Below are 18,456 nucleotides of genomic sequence, written 5' to 3'. Positions count from 1 at the left end.
TGACAGTGCCCAGCATTTTCCAGGATCTTGGCTACTGCTGCATGTTGAGCTGATGATTTTGGCGAGCTTTAAGTGAGGACTCCAAGGTCCTTCCCTCAGCTGGAACTGACAGCTCCGAGCCCAGCATCACCTACAAGTGTAAAAGCAGTGCAGACAGGGAGCACTGCTTCCCCATCCATGCCCTCCCAACAGCTGCAATTTCAGGTTATCCTGAACAAAAAAATGTACCCACTCAGGACATTCAGGAAACCCTCACAAATTTTTCATCCACTTTATTTGTTCAGTCATTGTTCAAGCAGTCACAGTATAGGAGATCGCAGCTTGAAAAGCCAGCCTCTTCTTGATCAACTAAACATAAACGTGTGCTTCCTTTGGAGATTGTTTTGTCTATGAAGCTATGGACTACTTTGGCAATAAGCATTTCTCATCCCCTCCCTTCCTCTATAAGCAGATTTTAGAAATCCCATAAAAAGTAATCATACAAGGGACTGAAATCCAAGCTCCTTCCTCACCAGTGAACTTCTAACCAAGAGTTACAGCCTGAACATGGATTAATTTTCTCTGCCTCTCTGGCCCAGCAAACATGAATGTATCCATGAAGATTGACGAGGCTTCAGCAGGAGGGACTGGAACATGCCTTTCCTTCAGTGAAGACTGTATCCTTGTGGTTGGGGTCTTACACACACCAGAAACTTCAGGAGAAACATAAGGCAAGGTGAAGGATTTTGCATAACCTACAACCATAATGATGGAGAAAAGATTTACAGATCTTAGCACAGCTTGCTAGGATTAAATTAATGGTTTTGCAGACAAAGAACAGGTAGGACAGAAAATGCATTTATTTAAACTGCTGTACAATGGAAATCCCAATCCTTTTCAAAAGCCAGCTGAGGGAGAAGTGATCCACACAGTTTGTATACAGGAAGCTTCTTTGAAGTTTTCAGTGCCGAAATTCTTTTTCTCTGAATAAGGAATAAGTCACTTGTGTGAGTGCAGTTATCTGCTGAGTGGCAGCAATGTGTTTGGCAGTGTATAAACATGGAGAAATACATGGTTCCTGCCCCAAGGAGCTTACAAGCTGAAACATGACATGGACAATTTTATCGCAACATATCAACTGAAATATCATCAGTCAAAATAAGAAGACTCATTTTAACAAGCAATCAGAATACCAAATATATATATATATGTATAAAGGCCACAGGTAGGACAGGGTGGCATCTTTGTTCTGTTATGTATTTATATGTTCATAAGTCTACAGGCATGAAAAGCAGTGATGTTTGCTCGAGAGAGTGATTTTATTTTATTTGGCAGTGCTGCTCCAGCTTGTGCTTCCTGAACAAAAATAAGGAAAATTAGATTAGTGTTTAGCACTCCCTCTGTGATCTGAACACTGGACAACGCTGGGATGAATTAATTCCCATGCAACAGGAACATGCAAGAGGAACCCAGATTTGGGAGAGGTAGTATGAACAAAATGATGCATTGTCTGTCCTGTTGAGGTGGGTCTCCACATCAGCATATGGCTGGTTAAACCTGTAGCAACTACCTCAGAGACAGAGTTAGCTTGGAATCTTGCTAGTTCTAGAAAGAGTATCACATTCTGTGTCTGCAACAGGGAGGCAGTCCCACCATGCAAGGGAAAATCTGCTGGAAATCCCAACTTTCCTGTAGGTTAACATTTTTCCCTAGTAAGTGATTGTCTGATCTTTATTTCTGTGAAGAGGAGAAGTGACAGTAGTAGGAAGAAGAAAACCTGAAAATTAAATTTGAAACCATATGCTGGCAAAACCTGAGCAATGATGAATGCTTGTACATTTATACAGGTAAAAATTCTGCCTGCCAGATGCTTCTTGTTTTGGGGTTTTAAAGTCACATTTGGCCCAGTTTCTAAGGCAATCAGAACAGTTTTATAGTGTGTCATATTTCTGGTCAGGCTCCTCTCCCTTCCCCAGTAATTTTTTTTTTTTTTTAACATTTCAACTAAATTTGAGAGAGGGCTTCATTTGAGACATGAAGCTCCTAAAAGTTTCAGTGGAATCAGTAGCTGAGTAAGAGGCGAGTGGGATGAATTACTATCCCAAATGAAAGAGAAGCTGCAATGAGTTTAACAGTTAAATGTACTTTTGGCCCATCAGTTGGGCACTTTGTGCATATATACTGACCACCCAAGCAGTGCACACCTAGCATGCTGCTCTTGGTATGGCTTATACTTAGGGGACACAGCAGAGAGCTAGGGGATACCACAGGAAGATGCTAAAGAATATGCCCAAAGTGGACGTCAGAAGCCTGGCAGGGAGGTGAAGGTTGTAAAACCAGTGGGGAATGGATTGAAGGGCCTGCAGAATGTGATGGATATTAGGGATCACAGAGACAGCTGTGTGGGAAAGTCAGATTCACTTGTGCCACAGAAATGGGGAAAACTAACAGACTCATTAAGAGCAATTGTTTTGACTAACCGTTATGTGTGAAATGCATAATGTTTTGGTACATTTTTTCCATTCTTGTAATTGAATATAACAAAAATATGTACAAAATTTTCAGGTTTATGTTACTCTAAGAACATTTAGAAACTGTGCTGGATATCTTAATATTTACCTGAACGCCTGTTCAAGAAAGAATGTGTCATAGTGAAGCGTACTAAGACTCTTCTTGCTCCTCTACCTCTTCCTTTTCTTCTCCCTCTTCCTGCTTTTCTTCTTCTTCCTTTTTTATAGAAAATAGTTGTAGTTATCATGCAGGAATTGAAGGAAAAATAACTAGTCTTGAAATGCAGAGCTGTGCTTTTGCAACTGTTCTATTTCTAGTAAAAGCAATATTATTTGAGCTTAAAAAATAGAACAAAGAAGTAACGTATAGAGTTTTTCACTTTAACATGCCAGGGCTCTAGCTTTGTGGAGTTAATAGGCAAGTGCTGGAATATAAGAACCCTCTTCTTAGAGACGCTAGAGCACAGTATAGGGTTAAGCTGTAAACAGATGTTCAAGATCAAAATGAGAATATGAAATATATGTAAATATGACAAAATGTTTAGTATTTTTATTTATATGCTTTCTTGGAGAAGTAAACAAGCCAAGATTTATGGCACAGGAACTAGACTTGTTTCTGTTTCAAAAGTTCTTTTATATAGGAGAAATGGCACAATTTAAAGGCAATAGCCCTTTGCTTCAGTTAGCCAAATTAATGGCTATCTGAAAGCTAGCATTTATGTGACACAGACAAAAGACAATAAATACAGATCATTAAGAGACAGTAAACGAGGTTTTAAAATGTAGTCTTGCTCTGAAAAACAACTGAAAATTGCACTACAGGCTTCTCTGCTCCTTCTTTTCCAGCAAACTCTTGTTCAAAGGCACTCCTGTGTGTACAAACAAGCTTTATCTCAAATTTTATACATCACATACTACCTAGACTACAAAAATTATAGAAAATCCTTCCTTTCAACCAATCAAAGAATATATAATTATTTTTCAGTCAGGACTGCAGGTAGTAGGTCTGCAGGCAGGCCTTAGGTTTTCCTCTCAGACACATAATGTCTGTGTGAGTGACATCTTAGTCACTGAAGTAAAATCCCATTTAAACATGCTTAGGAATGGATCTGTTGTAAGCAGATTCCTGGTTTAAATGGTTGTTTTGCAGGGAAAACCATTGCACTAAGGGATCATCCCTGCAAAACCAGAAATGTAATACCACCATCTGCACAGGTCAGCTGGATTAGAAGTTTTCAAGCCAAAGCAATATTGCCTCTTTCAGCATCTTACCCAGGAAAGGTGCCTTTCATTAGCACTCTTTGAAACAGGGCCAGGCAAGCCCACAGACAAGCAACATCTCTTGGATATTAACAACCTCAGTTCAAAATTCAAGTCAATTACCTTTTACAGAAAAAAAAAAAAAGGGTATTTTTATTGCTTGAAGCATGAGCTAGTGGTGCTAGGGTGCATTAACCAACCTTAAAGACCCTTGCCAGCCTCACCAGGAGCCCCCATGCTTTGCCCATGGTCCCAGGACCTCCGTTTCAGCTTCCAGGTCCACAATGCATAACTCTTTACAGCGGGCATGTGTTTACATACACATGTATATATGCATGTATTGCAGTTTGGAAGTCGGAAGATGTGAATGTGTCCTCTTATTAATTGCAGGTTTGTAGTGGAAAATAGCCTAAAGTAATCATTAGTTTTACTGGGAACACTGAAGAAATGCCTGCAATGCTGGGCAAAGCCGAAAAGTGCATAAGGATTTGCACCTGGGTCTTACAAAATCTGGCAAGGAAAATACTTCCTTTATAGGCAGAATGGCCTAAATTTTCAGAATGCCTCTTTCACACTCACAACACTGAAAATGTAACCAGCATGGTGTCAGTTAGAGATTGTCAAAAGGTATAGTTGTCTTGTGAGTCCTTGGCAAACTTTACTAAAGAATCTGTGAAAGAGAATTTCTCTTCCATTGAGTTTTTAATGATTAAAGGCCTATCTTTGTTCCTAAAAAATAAGACTATGGTACAACCAACAAGTATACGTAGCAGAATATAATACTAGTATATTTAGTTTCATGGATAATAATTTACTAACTTCTGAGTGAAGCAATGAGACTGAAGAGAAATTAAAAGCACACAAACAAAAGATGGAAACAAAACATTCAAATATACTATACCCCTGTGGCTGCATGTTCTTCCTTGCTTTCCTACATAAAAGGTACAAAAGAAAATGTTTAAAAGATAGATCAAGGAAAGAATACTAGAGGTCATACAGGCAAAATACAGCAGAAATTAAACATTGAATTTATGAAAATAGTGTGGAATTCAGTGGATTTATTTTGAGATAATGTCATCCACATTAACTCACAAAGCACATTTAAGCTTTACTTTGAAAAAGAGCTATAAAAGCATTAAATACAGCTCCCTTTCAGTTATTTCAAATCAAATCTGCCTCATTGACAAGTAAAGCATTAGAGCTGGGGTTTTGTTTGCTTTTTCAGGTAGATTTGGGGTTTTTTGGTAATTAGCTGGTCTGCAAAATGAAAGATAAATCAGAATTATACAGAGTTATATCTATGTTATATATCATCACTCAGAATCTGGCTTGCAATTCTGTTAACTGTTGTAGGCTGGAACAGATGCCTTGGCTCAACAGTACTGGGGAATAAGAAATAATACAAGCTGGTTTTAAACTGTAGATTGAGCAAAAGTGATGAAGAAAGAGAGATAAAAGCAAAAGAATATACATGTACAGTGAATAGAATTTAATGCTAGATACCAAGCTGGTTATTGGAGAGAAGAGCTAATCTTACACAAAATCCCAAGGAAAAAGGGCAATTGGGATAGTACTATGCAAAAGGCATGAGTAGTTGATAAAGTTTGCATAGAATGAGTTGAGATAAGGAAGGGAGCTGCAGTGCCAGGATTTATATATGGTCTGGGGAATTGCTGAAAGAGGATACAGACTTGCATTATGATATGATTTTTGAACATGTTTCTAAAATAATTCTGCCCTGAAGCGAGCCTAATCTGTACCGCAAACTGATTTAACTGGGACACCACTTAAAACATATTCTAATGTGCAAGCTAAAATCTAAAGGAAACATTATTACCATCACATCTACTGACCAGCAGAGCCCTTGCCATGCCATGTGCATAGGAGGTCACAGTCTTTTCCTCAAAAAAACTCAAAAAGAAATGGACAGGCAAAGCAAGAAAAAGGGACAATATATCCAAACAAAATGGTTCCTCAATCTTCTCCATCAGAGGATGTGGATTAGAAAGTAAAAAAAAAAAAGATTAAGAAGAAGTAAAGGATAAGCTTGATGAAGTGATTAGGAAAGGAAAGCATGCAACAGGTTTAAGGTGAAAAAAATAAATCCTAAAGAAATCCTAGGGCAGTTGTTCCTTGGTGACCCAGGCTGAAAGCCGTTCCTGTTACTTACTACTTGATCTGTGTGAATGAGGGGCTGGAGCTGCTGAAGCCTAGGCGATCTAACGTGAGGTGTGTGAAGAAGAACCTGTCACACTGTGCATTTATCCCTGCCACTTACAGAAGACTGTTTCTGACTTAAGAGTTTTGGTTTTTTAGAGGGTTGGCATCTCTCACTGGTTTCTCAGGGTCATACCAGCCTGAGACAAAAAGCCATTTTCTGGACTCCTGATATCTCCCAGCAAGTGCAGCAGAAGCAGTAGGGGAAGGCTGCAGCCCCCACACAGACCCACACTGATCATCAGATGCCATTCCTGCATTGGAGGAGCCTTCTGAAACATGGGACCCTCCATGCAGCTCCACAGCTGAGACAGTCGCAATTTATTTTGTTATCTATCTTATGCTCATCAGCAAAGACTGAGATACCTTTACCTCACTAACACTCTTCCAGAATTTTTCCATAGCACTGGCATTTCTCCTGCAAAGTCACTGGAGAAAAGCCAGCTGAGTTATACCCTGCATGAGAGAGTCAGTTTTAAGCTGGTTTGAAACTGAGTGCTACATAAGGCCAAAATGCCACTACTAGTTTCCTACTGGTATATTAATTCAGAAGCAGAACATACAACTGCAGTGTTTAAATTACGGCATTTTTATTTGAGGGTTTGTCAAAAGAGTAAGTTGAGTCTCCAAAAGGGACCTGCCTAGTGTTCTAAAGATGCAGCTGTCCAGCTGCAAAACAGAGCAGGCCACTGAGGGAAAGATCACCCTTTCAGAACTCAGTATACAGAGACCAGCTTTTAATAAGCTAGAAGAAAAAAAAGACATGGGTGGGGAAAGCACACAGAAAACATCTATTCAGTGTGGTCAAGCAGTCAAACAAGATGAGCTGGGCGCAGAATGACAGGAAGAGTGGGAAATACTGAAAATGCTGTGTTGATACTACACATATCCTTCAGGACCTAACATCCAATGGAGATACTCCAATGACAATCTGACAGTCTAAATCTACTTAACTTCATAAAAATCTAGCCAGGTAAGGAAATGTTATTCTAGCCTTCTTTTATAAAGGTAAAATGAGATACAGAGACAAAAGGTAGAATTCATCTCACTGTAGCAGCCTCAAAGGACACTTGTCCTCTCTGTGCTGTTTGTAGTGAATGAGAATACCAGAATTTCTACAGAATGATTCATGCTATCCCAACAGAAGTGATAATTGGGATGAACTGTGGCAAGGCAGACAGATGCCACATCACTGACACGATTTGTCCTAGGTGACATGGAAAGTAGGTGGTAGAATAGGGTGGAAAGTGGTTTTTGTGTACCCCTGGCACAAGCCCCTGGTACCTTGCTGCCTGTAGTGGTGAGTATCCTTTCTACAAATTAGTGAGATGGGAACAGAAGCAGTGCTTTCCGCCCCTCCCCCTCCCCCCCCCCCCCCCAGGAGCTAATATATACCTGGCATGATGAAAGTGGATATCAGTTAGACAATTTCAGGAAGACTTTTCGTCCTCCTTATGTAAGACCATATAAGAACATTTCAGCACTGCCAAGACCATGCAGGTGAAAGCAGAGGATTTGTAAGACTAACCATATTTTATGCCCTCATAGCCACAGAAAGATCTGTTCAAACACACTGTCTTGCCTGGTGCTCTCTCCTCTGCCACTCCCCTCCCTGTAAAACTGAAGAAGAATATATTTTCCACCTACAGCTCCAATCCATTCTGTGAGAAACAGAGCAAGGTTCTTGTTGTATAGGAGTGGTACTGCATTATGTCATTATGAAACCTCTCATACACAGCTGCTTGACAGATTGGCAGACATGTTCCAGCATTCTGTTCTCATTTGAAAAAACATTAGAGTAGACTGTCAGCCAGAATGGCAAGTAATCTAATCCTGCCAGGGGATGCACTGCAGTTTTATGCTGGGCTTCTCTTAAGAGCTGAGGAAAAAGGTATTTGACGGCACTTGCAAGGTGGCTGAAATTCAGAGAAACATGAAAACTGCTTGGATATAATTTAAGGAGAAATTTCAGTGCCCACTGAGGACTGTTGCTCTTCATCACCATTTTGAAATTTTAAATGAGACTTCCCAGTGCCTGAGACTTTCATGAGGCTGTGTAAAGGGTGCTTTTCCAGCCTAATGATGACTGGCTCAGTCATTGTTATAAAGGGTAATCAGGAAAGGCTTACAGTGAGGAGTAGCTAGATGGAAGAAAAAAAAAACCAACTACATTTGTTTTGGTCTTTAGTAAAAGAGAAGATGCATTTGTGACAGATATCCCACTAGGACCATCTGATCTCCAAACCAAAAAAAAAACCCTGACAATTTTAAGTGCTTGATCCAGGTCTGCCTCCCTGGGAAGAGAGTCACCTGACACTGCAACATCAAAATAAACCCATCCGTAAATGCCAAACTCCCAGAGCAGCAAGAGAAATAAAGCATCTGGATCCCTGATTTGCAGACACCAGATGCATTTCTGCTTAGTCTCTACTAGGTCTAGAACCTGGCCGGTAACATAAGCACCCCAATGAGGAAGGCACCTGCACACAACAGAATAGTCCCTCTTTGCAGGATCCATCTACCTTTCCACCATAAGTACTTTCTGATGTTAGCTAACTGCAGGATATTATATTAGGGAGTTGAAGGAACTCAGAATGCTTCTTCCAAGAATATTTACTACTGCAGTTTGAGATCTGCTCATGTGACTAATATCAGACCTTCATGCAGGCAGAAAGGATAACAACGGTCTCCATTTCTGCACTATCCAGAGGCTGCTGCCTAGAGAAACTGTCTTCTTCGGCCTGGAGAAGACACTGTCAGATTTGGCTTGCTGCTACAGCAGTCAATGCTGGTACATGACACAGACTTTAACAACTAGATTTACGAGCACTGCAGATGCTGGCCATTGATAGCAGCAAATTTTTCCACACAGATAGGACTCAGATGCCTACTCCTAAATTATTCTACATAACTAGAGTCTGGTTGCAAATAAGCATTCAAAAAAAAAAGCTTATGGCAACAAGTGACAGAAGGAAACTGTTAAATAAAGACAAATGCTGTTATTCCAGATTCAGAGCAAAGTTCCCTGACTTTTATCCAGGTTTCAGATCACCATGATGGCAAAGAAAATGCATCCAAAAGACAAACAGGACCCCTCTGCAATCAGTCTTTCCACCCTGAGGCACAATAGGAGGGCCTGTGGGTTTATGTTTCATGAGCTTAGCACAGACAAAACCCTCATACCATGAAGGGAAAAAGGAAGAATTACCTGTTCATCTTCTGATGGTGACTGAGCAGACTGAGCCTCTTCATGAGTCCCTTCATCTGCCTTGTCTTCTGTGTGTGCCTCAGTTTCATCCGTGGCATCAGACTTTTCAGATTCCTGGCAGCAAAAAAATCATTGTTAGCTTCAGGGCACATAACCAACAAATAATTTCTATAAAACTCTTTATAGTCTGGGGAGGTATTTTTTTCTAATTCAGTACTCAAATGAAAATATACCCTTTTGGACATATTTCTTTGAAAGGAACACTTGTTGGCATGCTGCTCTGTCAGTAAAACCACAGGTAAAACATGAATTCAAGCACTTCCTCTTCAGAGCATAATAGATTTTCTAACTTTTCTGTGAAAACTTTAATAGACACCAATGCTCACCCTGATGGCACATTCTAGCTTCAGAAAAAAAAGCACCAGCTTTGCATTCCAATTAAACTTCATCAAGAAGCTACAGGAAAACGGAAGTAATAAAGGATTCAATGTATTGCCTCTTAATTTGCTCGTTTAAAACCATCAGGAAACTGTTCCTCAGTTCACACACCAATTTATCACATCTATTTATTCCAGCACCATGAACAAGCACCTACTAGAAGACTTTTTAAGTTCTGTTGTACTTTCAGCTAAGTAGCTGTGAAAGGTCACACTGGATCACAGACAGTGTCAGATAAAAGGACACCTGTATGGCCTCAAGTGGAACAACAGAAATAGGATGAAATGCAATAGCATGAAGTGCAAAGTCACATTATTTGGGACAGGTAGTACTGGGACAGAGATTAGAAACAGATGTTTCTGCTGCACTTCAGGAGCTTGTTAGTTGACAATCATCAAAGAAGAAAAAGATGGATGTATTTAAATAAACACAGAAAAAATGAGCCACGAATGTGATGCAATAGTGAAAGAGGCAATAAATATGATTCTCAGATGTATGAGGTAAGATACAGCTGGTGGAGCTGAAAGTGAATATTAATGTCATCGTATAAGGCCAAGGCAAAACCTCTTCTGGATCACTCTACCATTCCAGTCACTCAGACTCAAGAAAAATAAATTCAGACTGGAACAGGTGCAGAGCAGGGCTACAGGAATATTTGAGGGAGTGGAGAGCCTGTCTTATGAAAGGGTGACAAAAAAAGCTTCATTACTTTAATCTATTGAAAGTAATGCTGTGAGGGGATATGATGGCTCTTTAAAAATAGATCAGAGTAAACATCAGGGAGGGATAGGATAAGGAAAAGCACAGAGGTAGATGCAAAATGAGTACAAAACAGGTGTAAATAAAAATTCTAATCATCAGCAGTGTGAAATTTTGGACGAGGTTTCAAGTAGAGGAGGAAAAGGATCTAATTCATAAAAAGGGAATTTGACCACTTCTGAGAGGTGTTATCTGATGTGGTCGCCTCCAGCAACAGAGAATTGGTCTCAGGAGAGGTCCTGTCCTATGTCATCCTAAGTAAGTCATACATGCTTTGGGCAAAACAACATGACCCTGATAGGAAACAGGCTCCCTTCTCATCCCTGTGACCAAGCCCTTAGGACTCATCCACCTGGTCAGTTTGGGGTTTTCTGCTTTTCCATAATTTCATTTGTCTCTACAGTTCAACAAAAGCCCCCAGTCATGATCCCCTGTCCTTTAAGCTTCACAAGTCCTCCTCCAGTGTCCTATTCATATATAATTTCTTCAGCCAGTCTACTTAGCTATGCTAGTGTCACACTTCTGCAGGCAATCTGGCTTTTAGCTCCAGAGCAGACTTGGGTGAGTGCTAACTTAGGGATCTTTGTCCTATGACGTGGTGTGCAATATAAGACATGCCCTCCTGCTGAGATACTCTGCTGGATAGGGACAAAAATGATAAAAACGAGGTAAGGGAAGTTTGGAAGCAGGTATCATGACAGAGTGAAGATGAACAAAATACTTCTGCAGTTTTATCTTTTTCCTGAAACTTCACTGTCCATAAGATCTGGTGCTCTTTTGGCAATTTTCTCCTGAATTATGGAAAATACATTTTATATGTAAGGAGCCTGCAATGAAAAGAGAGTAGGCACATAGTCTCGTACATTCGCTTTCCTCTCCACAGAGGAAAACAGCAACAGCAAAAAAAATCCTATCAGCAGCAAGCATCACCCTCCCTGCAGTCCTTCCCAGCACTGCATTGCCCCTGCCCTCCTGGCAGCAAAAGCCTTTCCAGGGCTGCATGGCAAACTGGAGCAGGAGGCTGATCAAGATTAAAGCTTTAAAAAGAAAAACATTTCTGTCCCACACAATTTGCACACTCCATTACACAGCTGCATGAATGTTTTTGCCAGCATGTGGGGGATGCTTGGGGAGAGGAATGAGCAGCTGGGAGTAAGCAGAAGGAACCAGAGAAAGGAGAAAAGACTAATATTTTTATTTTTTTTTTTAATATTGTCTCATTTCGAGTGCATGTAAAACTGTAGGGTCACTGCACTCTCATACTGGTGGCATTGTTATTAAAAACATTTCTACAGAGACATTTGTTTGGCTTAATTTATTTTTTGCTTTTTCCCAAAAGCTAACAAAATATTTGAATACTGAAGTATGTAGCAACACAGACATACTGAAATTCTCTTGTGTTAATACATTGTTTTCTTAAGCAAATAAATTCCTTATAGATGCTTTCCTTGTAGCAGTAACTAAAATGAAAGGTATAGCATTAATGAAAACCAAATTAGATATTTATTTAGTTATATAGGTTAGAGATTTATTTTTAGCATGTATATTAACATTTCTTTTTTAAATCTATGTACTCAATATTTTTGGCTGATACATAAAACACATAAAGACTGAAGATGGCATTCTAATTAAAATGAATCTATTTTGTAAAACTATCAGAGATGAATCATATACTTACTCAGAGCATAATGCAGAAGAAAAAAGTTGTAACTTAAAGAACTAAACTCTAGAAGCAGTGTGTTATCAGCCAGAACATGCATGCATGCACACACACACAGAGTGCTTGTTAATTATATGCAGAACTGTAATGTTAGGAATATCATCATTATGCTAGCTCTCCATAGAAACACAAAATTTAATTTTTAACTGATTTAAAATGAAGTACCATTTATAAAGATTGGCTGGCAGGTCATTTTCTATTTAAATAAAATGCACATACTGCAAATTTGTAATTCAAAACAGCCTCAGTAGAAGTTTTCAATTAAAAGACTAAAGCTCAACTATCTAAAGATTTTGAGCTATCAAGATTATGGATATTAAAACCAAGAATACTTAGATTAAGGTTTTAATATATACAACATTTGAAAACAGACACTCAGCTCAAGAAACTCAGTTTCACTGAGTTCACAGAGCAATTGCAAACCTAAACGATCTTGCTAGAAGCTACTGGCTCTCTGGAGTTATGGGAAACAGAAGCAACATTCCAAGGCAGTTAATAAATTCCTCAAAAAAACCTGACTGTCCCTAAAAATAAAAAGCAATTAATTACCTGCATTCAAACCTTGCTAAGATACTCAGAAGGTATAGTAATACAGCACACTGTTTGTCATCTTAGTTTAAGTAATAGGCATCTCGTTGACAAAACAATTCACCTGTGCCATTTTAGAAAACAAGCAGTGCAGCTGGAGCTTTTAATGGGCTGTTCACAATTACCAATATTTCAGAGCACTTTCAGGAATATTAAGAACAGTCTCAGACTAAGCATAAAAGTGATGGCGGGGTTAGAAAGAAATATACCCAACTTTGGGGGCAGCTGAGAATGACACACCTGACCCTAAACATACAAACTACATTAATTGTAGCACAATGTACACATGTATGCTATTGGCATATCACTGTTTGTACCACTAATTCCAGATTAAATGGGATCATTCAGAAATCTATCACTAACTTGATTGATCTTTGCCAGGCATAAAGCACAGCTGTCTCCTAAATCCCAGCCTGCTACGAAATACGTTTAGAAGTATTCTAGACCAGGTATTCTAGACCAGGTATTCCTTCAAGTGAGAAGGTATTTCATATTAATAGTCTAAGAACTTATTAACACAAACACGATGCCTGCTTCTTCTCTTAGGCACATAAAACTGTGCTACTCATCCCTGTTAAATGATGCTTTAGAAAAAATTATAACCAGTAATGGGGAGGCAACAGGACAGAGAGGACAATGAAAGCTAATTGACATTTTCTGAAGTGCCAAAAACAAGTATTGATTTCCTGTAACATTACAGAGTTTTATGGCCACATAGCACCCTTTAACGATAAAAATGTATTTGGTATATAGGAAAAAAAAGTGAAGATCTTTGACTCCCACAGTGATCTAAGCAAATAACATTTAGAGCTTTGGCCTTTCCATCAAGATCTGCAGAAGTTCCCATATGCCATCCAGGCATCTAAATACTTTATTGAATACTGTATTGGAACTGAAAGCATGGTGATGGACACAGCAACTAGCCATTTGTTCAGTGGTACCCAACCAGAACCCTTAGCAGAGGTCCAAACACAAGTGGATGCTGGAAGAGGTAGGCACCTGCTTAGAGAGCTGCCCCCCAGCCTGTTTTCTGTCCAGCTTTGATGTTGATTTGCTGTTTCCTACTGAAACAATTACAGCTTTTTCAAAAGTAAGACAAAAATCAGTCTGTAAACACAACTTTGCATGTGATTGCTGCAGATCTGAGAAGGATCTCCTTTATATCTGTGTATTCAGACCTTCTTTACATGTGTCTTAAAAGTCAGTCTGCACCTTGGTGACAACTTTGATGTGTCCTGGACATATCAGACTCACCCTGTAAGAGTAGATCAGCTTACACATTAGGCGCTGGCACCATCAGAGCTCCAATACCTAGCAGTAACAGTTTAATGTAAATGCTGGACAAGTAGGTCTGGCGACAAGTTGTAGTCACCTAATCCACAGGAGTCAGGGCTACAAAAATGAGAATCTGCAGAACTGAAACATGTATTTTGTACTCAGAAGACTGATGTGGCAATGAATTCAACTACAAGTATTTTGTTGGGAAGTTATAATTTGTTGTGGGAGTAGCAAAAGGCTCATCTGCTTGCTCTAGAAAATTGGCCCAAAACAGTCTTGGGTCAGGATCCTAGTGGACTGTGCTGTGAAACAGCATCATGGTCATTAAAGAGCTTCTCTACTGGTGGTGCAATATGAGACAAAAGATGGATGGAAAAGGAAAGAGAATCTTCTGAGGTAAGAGTATAAAACCTGTATGAGCTTCATATTAATCTTTGTAATGTCTCAGTGGGGTAAAAACCCTTAGAAAACAAATGCTGACTGTTTTGTGGTGTTTCTGTGCTTTATACATTGCTTTTTTTATAAATTATCATCATGTTCCAGAAAAAAAATACACTTAAATTTAAGAGTGGATTAATAGAAAACCCTGTCATATGTGTCATCATCACCACCTCTTCCACACCTGACATTATTCCAGATTCATGCTGCTGAAAATCAATGTCACAAGCCATCCATTGTACTTCATGCTAAGGTTGAATTGACAGCCTAATGAAAGGAAAGCACAAGCAGTGCAGCAAGGCTATTTGCACGACAAAGCACAGCCAGACTGCGATGCAATTAAGATGCTGAGAAACACCTCTGCAATAAATGCTAAAATACTTGTATATGTCTCCCTCAAATACAGGAACAGATTATAAAAGGACACAATGTAAATATATCTTCCACTCTTTACATGGATTTTTCAGAAACACTTTCTGAACTGAAACAGTCACCACCAATGCAGCAGTTAATCAGCATAAAACATACTTGCTTGCTACCAATAGCGCTAACACTAATCTGCCCAGCTGAATGTACCAAATACATTATTTTCAACATTTACAAAGTTGTCACAAAGTAGAAACTGTAATAGCCTCTGCTGACAGCTGGGAATGAATGAATTCTAAAAAAAATTGTTATTTTGCTTCACAGACACACTATCTAACAGAACTTTGCATGAAGGAGCAGATAATATATGAAGTGGAAAGATGGAAAAATGCAATTTTCTCTATCTGATTCTCCATGTATCTTTTATAATGATTATAATATGTAATACCTGCAGTCCTTTAAGCCTTTCATGGCTTTGTGGATGTTAATTAAATGGATTCTCACAAGACCCTTGTGAGGTAGGCAAGTAATTTCTATTTCCCTTGGTGGGAAATGGAACAGCTAAAGCAGAAAGTTTAAACCACTTGCTTCTTATCACACAGGGATTCAGTGTCGAAGCCATTTATAGCAACTGTGGCTCTCCCTGGGTATCTCTTAATCTGTAGCTCTCAAAGCACTTAGCAAAGGCTCCTTTTTATCTCTGCTTTTACCAAGGATGAAAACCAGAGACATTTATAACTGTGTTTCACTCGAAGTTGCTACACAGTTGGCAGCAGAGTTGGACCAGAAATCAGATCTCATGCTCCAGGGCAGTTCTTCATCCAGGTCACCACAATGCAGCAGAGTTCTATCACTCTGGCTCATGACTCTCTTGATTAATTTCTTTTGTTGAATCATCCACATTAAAGATGGCCACATTTTATTATCATCTAACAGGATCTCAGGATAAGAGATGTGATGCTTTCAGTTATAAAACTCATTAGAAGTCTCTGATAAACATATAACACATTGCTTTCTATAAAAAGAAAAAAAAGAGGACAAAAAAAAGAAATATCTTTTTTCTTTTGCAAGAGATATATTGGAACATATATACAAAATACAAAAATACAAAATACAGTGGATGGAGAACAATGGGTAGACTTCCCGAAGGGACTTCATGAAGTCCTGGGTGAGACTTTAAGTTACCTCCTCAAGGCAGAGGGATCAAACCCCACAGTGCCAGTCTGCATGCAACACAGAGAACAGAACGGGTCCACAGCACAGCCCCTCTGTTGGTAGCCAGTATAAACCCTGTTTGCTCGAGGTTTGATGCAGTCCAGGGGGAAGCGAAGGTTTCTTGTAATTAACACAACCTATAAATTGCATTAGGAAATTCTGCATAATTTAAAAGCTGAACATGCTAAAATACTTCTTTGTGTCAACAATAACAAAAAAAAAATCATCAGCTGGAGGCACGGTAACAAGCCTGCAGTGAAAGAAGGGAAGAGAGAAGTATTTTCTAGTATTTACTGAACCAGCCACTTTTTTTTCCCCTTAAGAACACTTTGCTGCACCAGCATCTGATGTAATGCTTGTCACTGCCCCTTATTTAACATGCTGAGTCACTGCCCATCTTTATCTTTTATTAAAATGAAATAAATGGCCCCCATTGGAAGAACAGAAGTGCATACCTTTGTACCTGGAGGAGGAGCAAGACCCAGGAATGAATAAATAATATTTTCTTCTTTAGCAGAGAAAAAGGATTCAAAATCCTAAAAAAGAAACAAACAACAGAGACTTGGTAACAAAATTCAAACAAAAAACACAGGAGGAAGAGACTAGCCCAGGCAAATCTTTCTTATATTGATGAGAATGACCATGCATTTGTACAAGCACCTGCATTATTAAAGCCCAAGGAAGAAAACTCAGATAAAGGGAGTTTCACACTGACTAGCAAAATGAACAAATGGTCAAATGTCTCCAGAGACTTACACTTTAATTAAACCATGTCTATGTCAGAATCAGATAAAATTAAGCATCTCATTTTAATGGGCCTCATCTGTACACATCAAAGCAAAGCTATTCCCATTTAAATGTTAAAATAAAACTTGCTGTGAGTAAGAACACAAAATAGATCTTCAGAATCCTTGGACAGCTTTATGGCAAATAAAAGGCAACAGTCAATGTAATAGCACAAGTGAAATGATAATGAAGAAACAGTTAATTTGAAAGAAGAGCACTCTGGTTAGAAAATGCAATTACTTTTTACACTTAGTAAAGGATTGTGTTGTTCCCTCTGACATATATGTACCAGCCAAAATATCTTGTCCACATGTGAACTGAAGTTATACATCGTTACATTAAATGCCCGTTTTCTCTTCAGTGCTAATATGACTGAACAGATGTGAGGAATGGCTCCTAACCTACCATCTAGAACTAGCATGGTCCTCACCTGTACAACTTCCCTATCAATTAAGGAAGCTCTGCTATCACTAATTTGTTGCTGGGAAGTTCATGATTTACATCTTACACAGGTAAAAATCAACAGGTATTTAAGATCTCAGCAGAAACTCTGGTCATAAGTGACTGGCCCACAATCACACAGCGGCTCTGTGTAGAACAGGTGGCTGAATGCATGTCTGCTGAGTCCTAGACTATCGTCTTGACTGTGTTATCATCCTCCCTCTCATCCCAAACAACTCCAAAAATAGAAGCCTGTAAATAATAAAGTGCTGAGTCATCCTTGAGACTGGGTTGTAAAGCTGGGTTAGGACCTGAGTTGTTTTATTGGACCGTTTTCCTATTTTCAGAGAATAAATCATTGACCAAGAGTAATCCTAGGGAAAGGATGGAGTGGATGGCTTAGAAGTCACCTTAATATCAGACTTAATTAAGTCTGATAATCAGACTAATTAAGACTGGAATCAATGACATTTCAGTCCATTTTGGAAGAGGTAACATAGCTTAACAGGCAGGATAAATGACAGCCCATTTCACTGATTTATCCAAGGGACACATGGGCTTTCACACAGACCCGGCTACAGGCTGCAGGAACTGCCCAGTCTGGGAGAAGCCCCAGAGCACATTTTGCCCTGACCAGGCAGAATACCTGCTGCAGCTCCAGACCACCCATTTCTCAAACCATGCCTTTGCTGTTTTCATGTTGCTGTGGGGTTCTCCTTCCTACCTAACCCAGGTCTGCCCTAAGTATTTAAGAAAGCCATTGTCTGAAGTCTAACCCATAAACTTAGGATCAATACAACAAACAAGAACACAAGGGTTTTCTGCAATTTGAAGGACTGGGTTTGATGTGAACCTTTGACAGGCCATATAAACACAGGAAACTTGTACCCTCCTGTATATCACACACTTACAAAACAGCCTAAGCAAACTATGGCACATGTCAATAGCTGGGAAATAAAGAGAAGACTGTAACAAGGAAAGGCCATAAAGTGGACTTCATATTTTATACGTCTCCTTAGTTCCTTTCCAGAGGAAAAGCAGAAGATGGCAAGTGTACTAAAAATCTCCAGAGACACATAGACTTGTAGATAACCAGACCTGAGGGCACAAGCAAGACATGTGAGTGACCAGATGAACTCCTTATCAGAAGAGGATACAACCTTCTATCATATCAGGTACCCCATGGCAACTGGTAGTATACAATGACATCCACAGTAAATGTGGTATCTCACAGTAAATGGAAGGTAACTTGC

General features: G+C 39.3%; 1 protein-coding gene across 2 annotated transcripts in view; it reads right to left on the bottom strand.

Annotated features, from left to right (window-relative positions):
- Positions 1–295: 295 nt before the first annotated feature.
- SH3BGR (SH3 domain binding glutamate rich protein) overlaps positions 296–18,456 on the bottom strand; it is a 29,068-nt gene continuing 10,907 nt past the window's right edge. The window contains exons 3-7 of one of the 2 annotated variants that reach the window (XM_037376552.1): positions 16,432–16,512; positions 9,175–9,288; positions 4,651–4,680; positions 2,599–2,706; positions 296–734 (exon numbers count right to left, since the gene is read on the bottom strand). In XM_037376552.1, the coding sequence (XP_037232449.1) occupies positions 2,641–2,706; positions 4,651–4,680; positions 9,175–9,288; positions 16,432–16,512 (291 nt within the window). In that variant the 3' untranslated portion in view covers positions 296–734; positions 2,599–2,640. The other variant, XM_037376551.1, reaches the window with a different exon arrangement.

The sequence above is a fragment of the Falco rusticolus genome, chromosome 2 (assembly GCF_015220075.1).
Source record: "Falco rusticolus isolate bFalRus1 chromosome 2, bFalRus1.pri, whole genome shotgun sequence".
Taxonomy (NCBI): Eukaryota; Metazoa; Chordata; class Aves; order Falconiformes; family Falconidae; genus Falco; species Falco rusticolus.
Note: the sequence above shows the minus strand (reverse complement) of the source record. Positions and strands in the feature narration are given on the sequence as shown.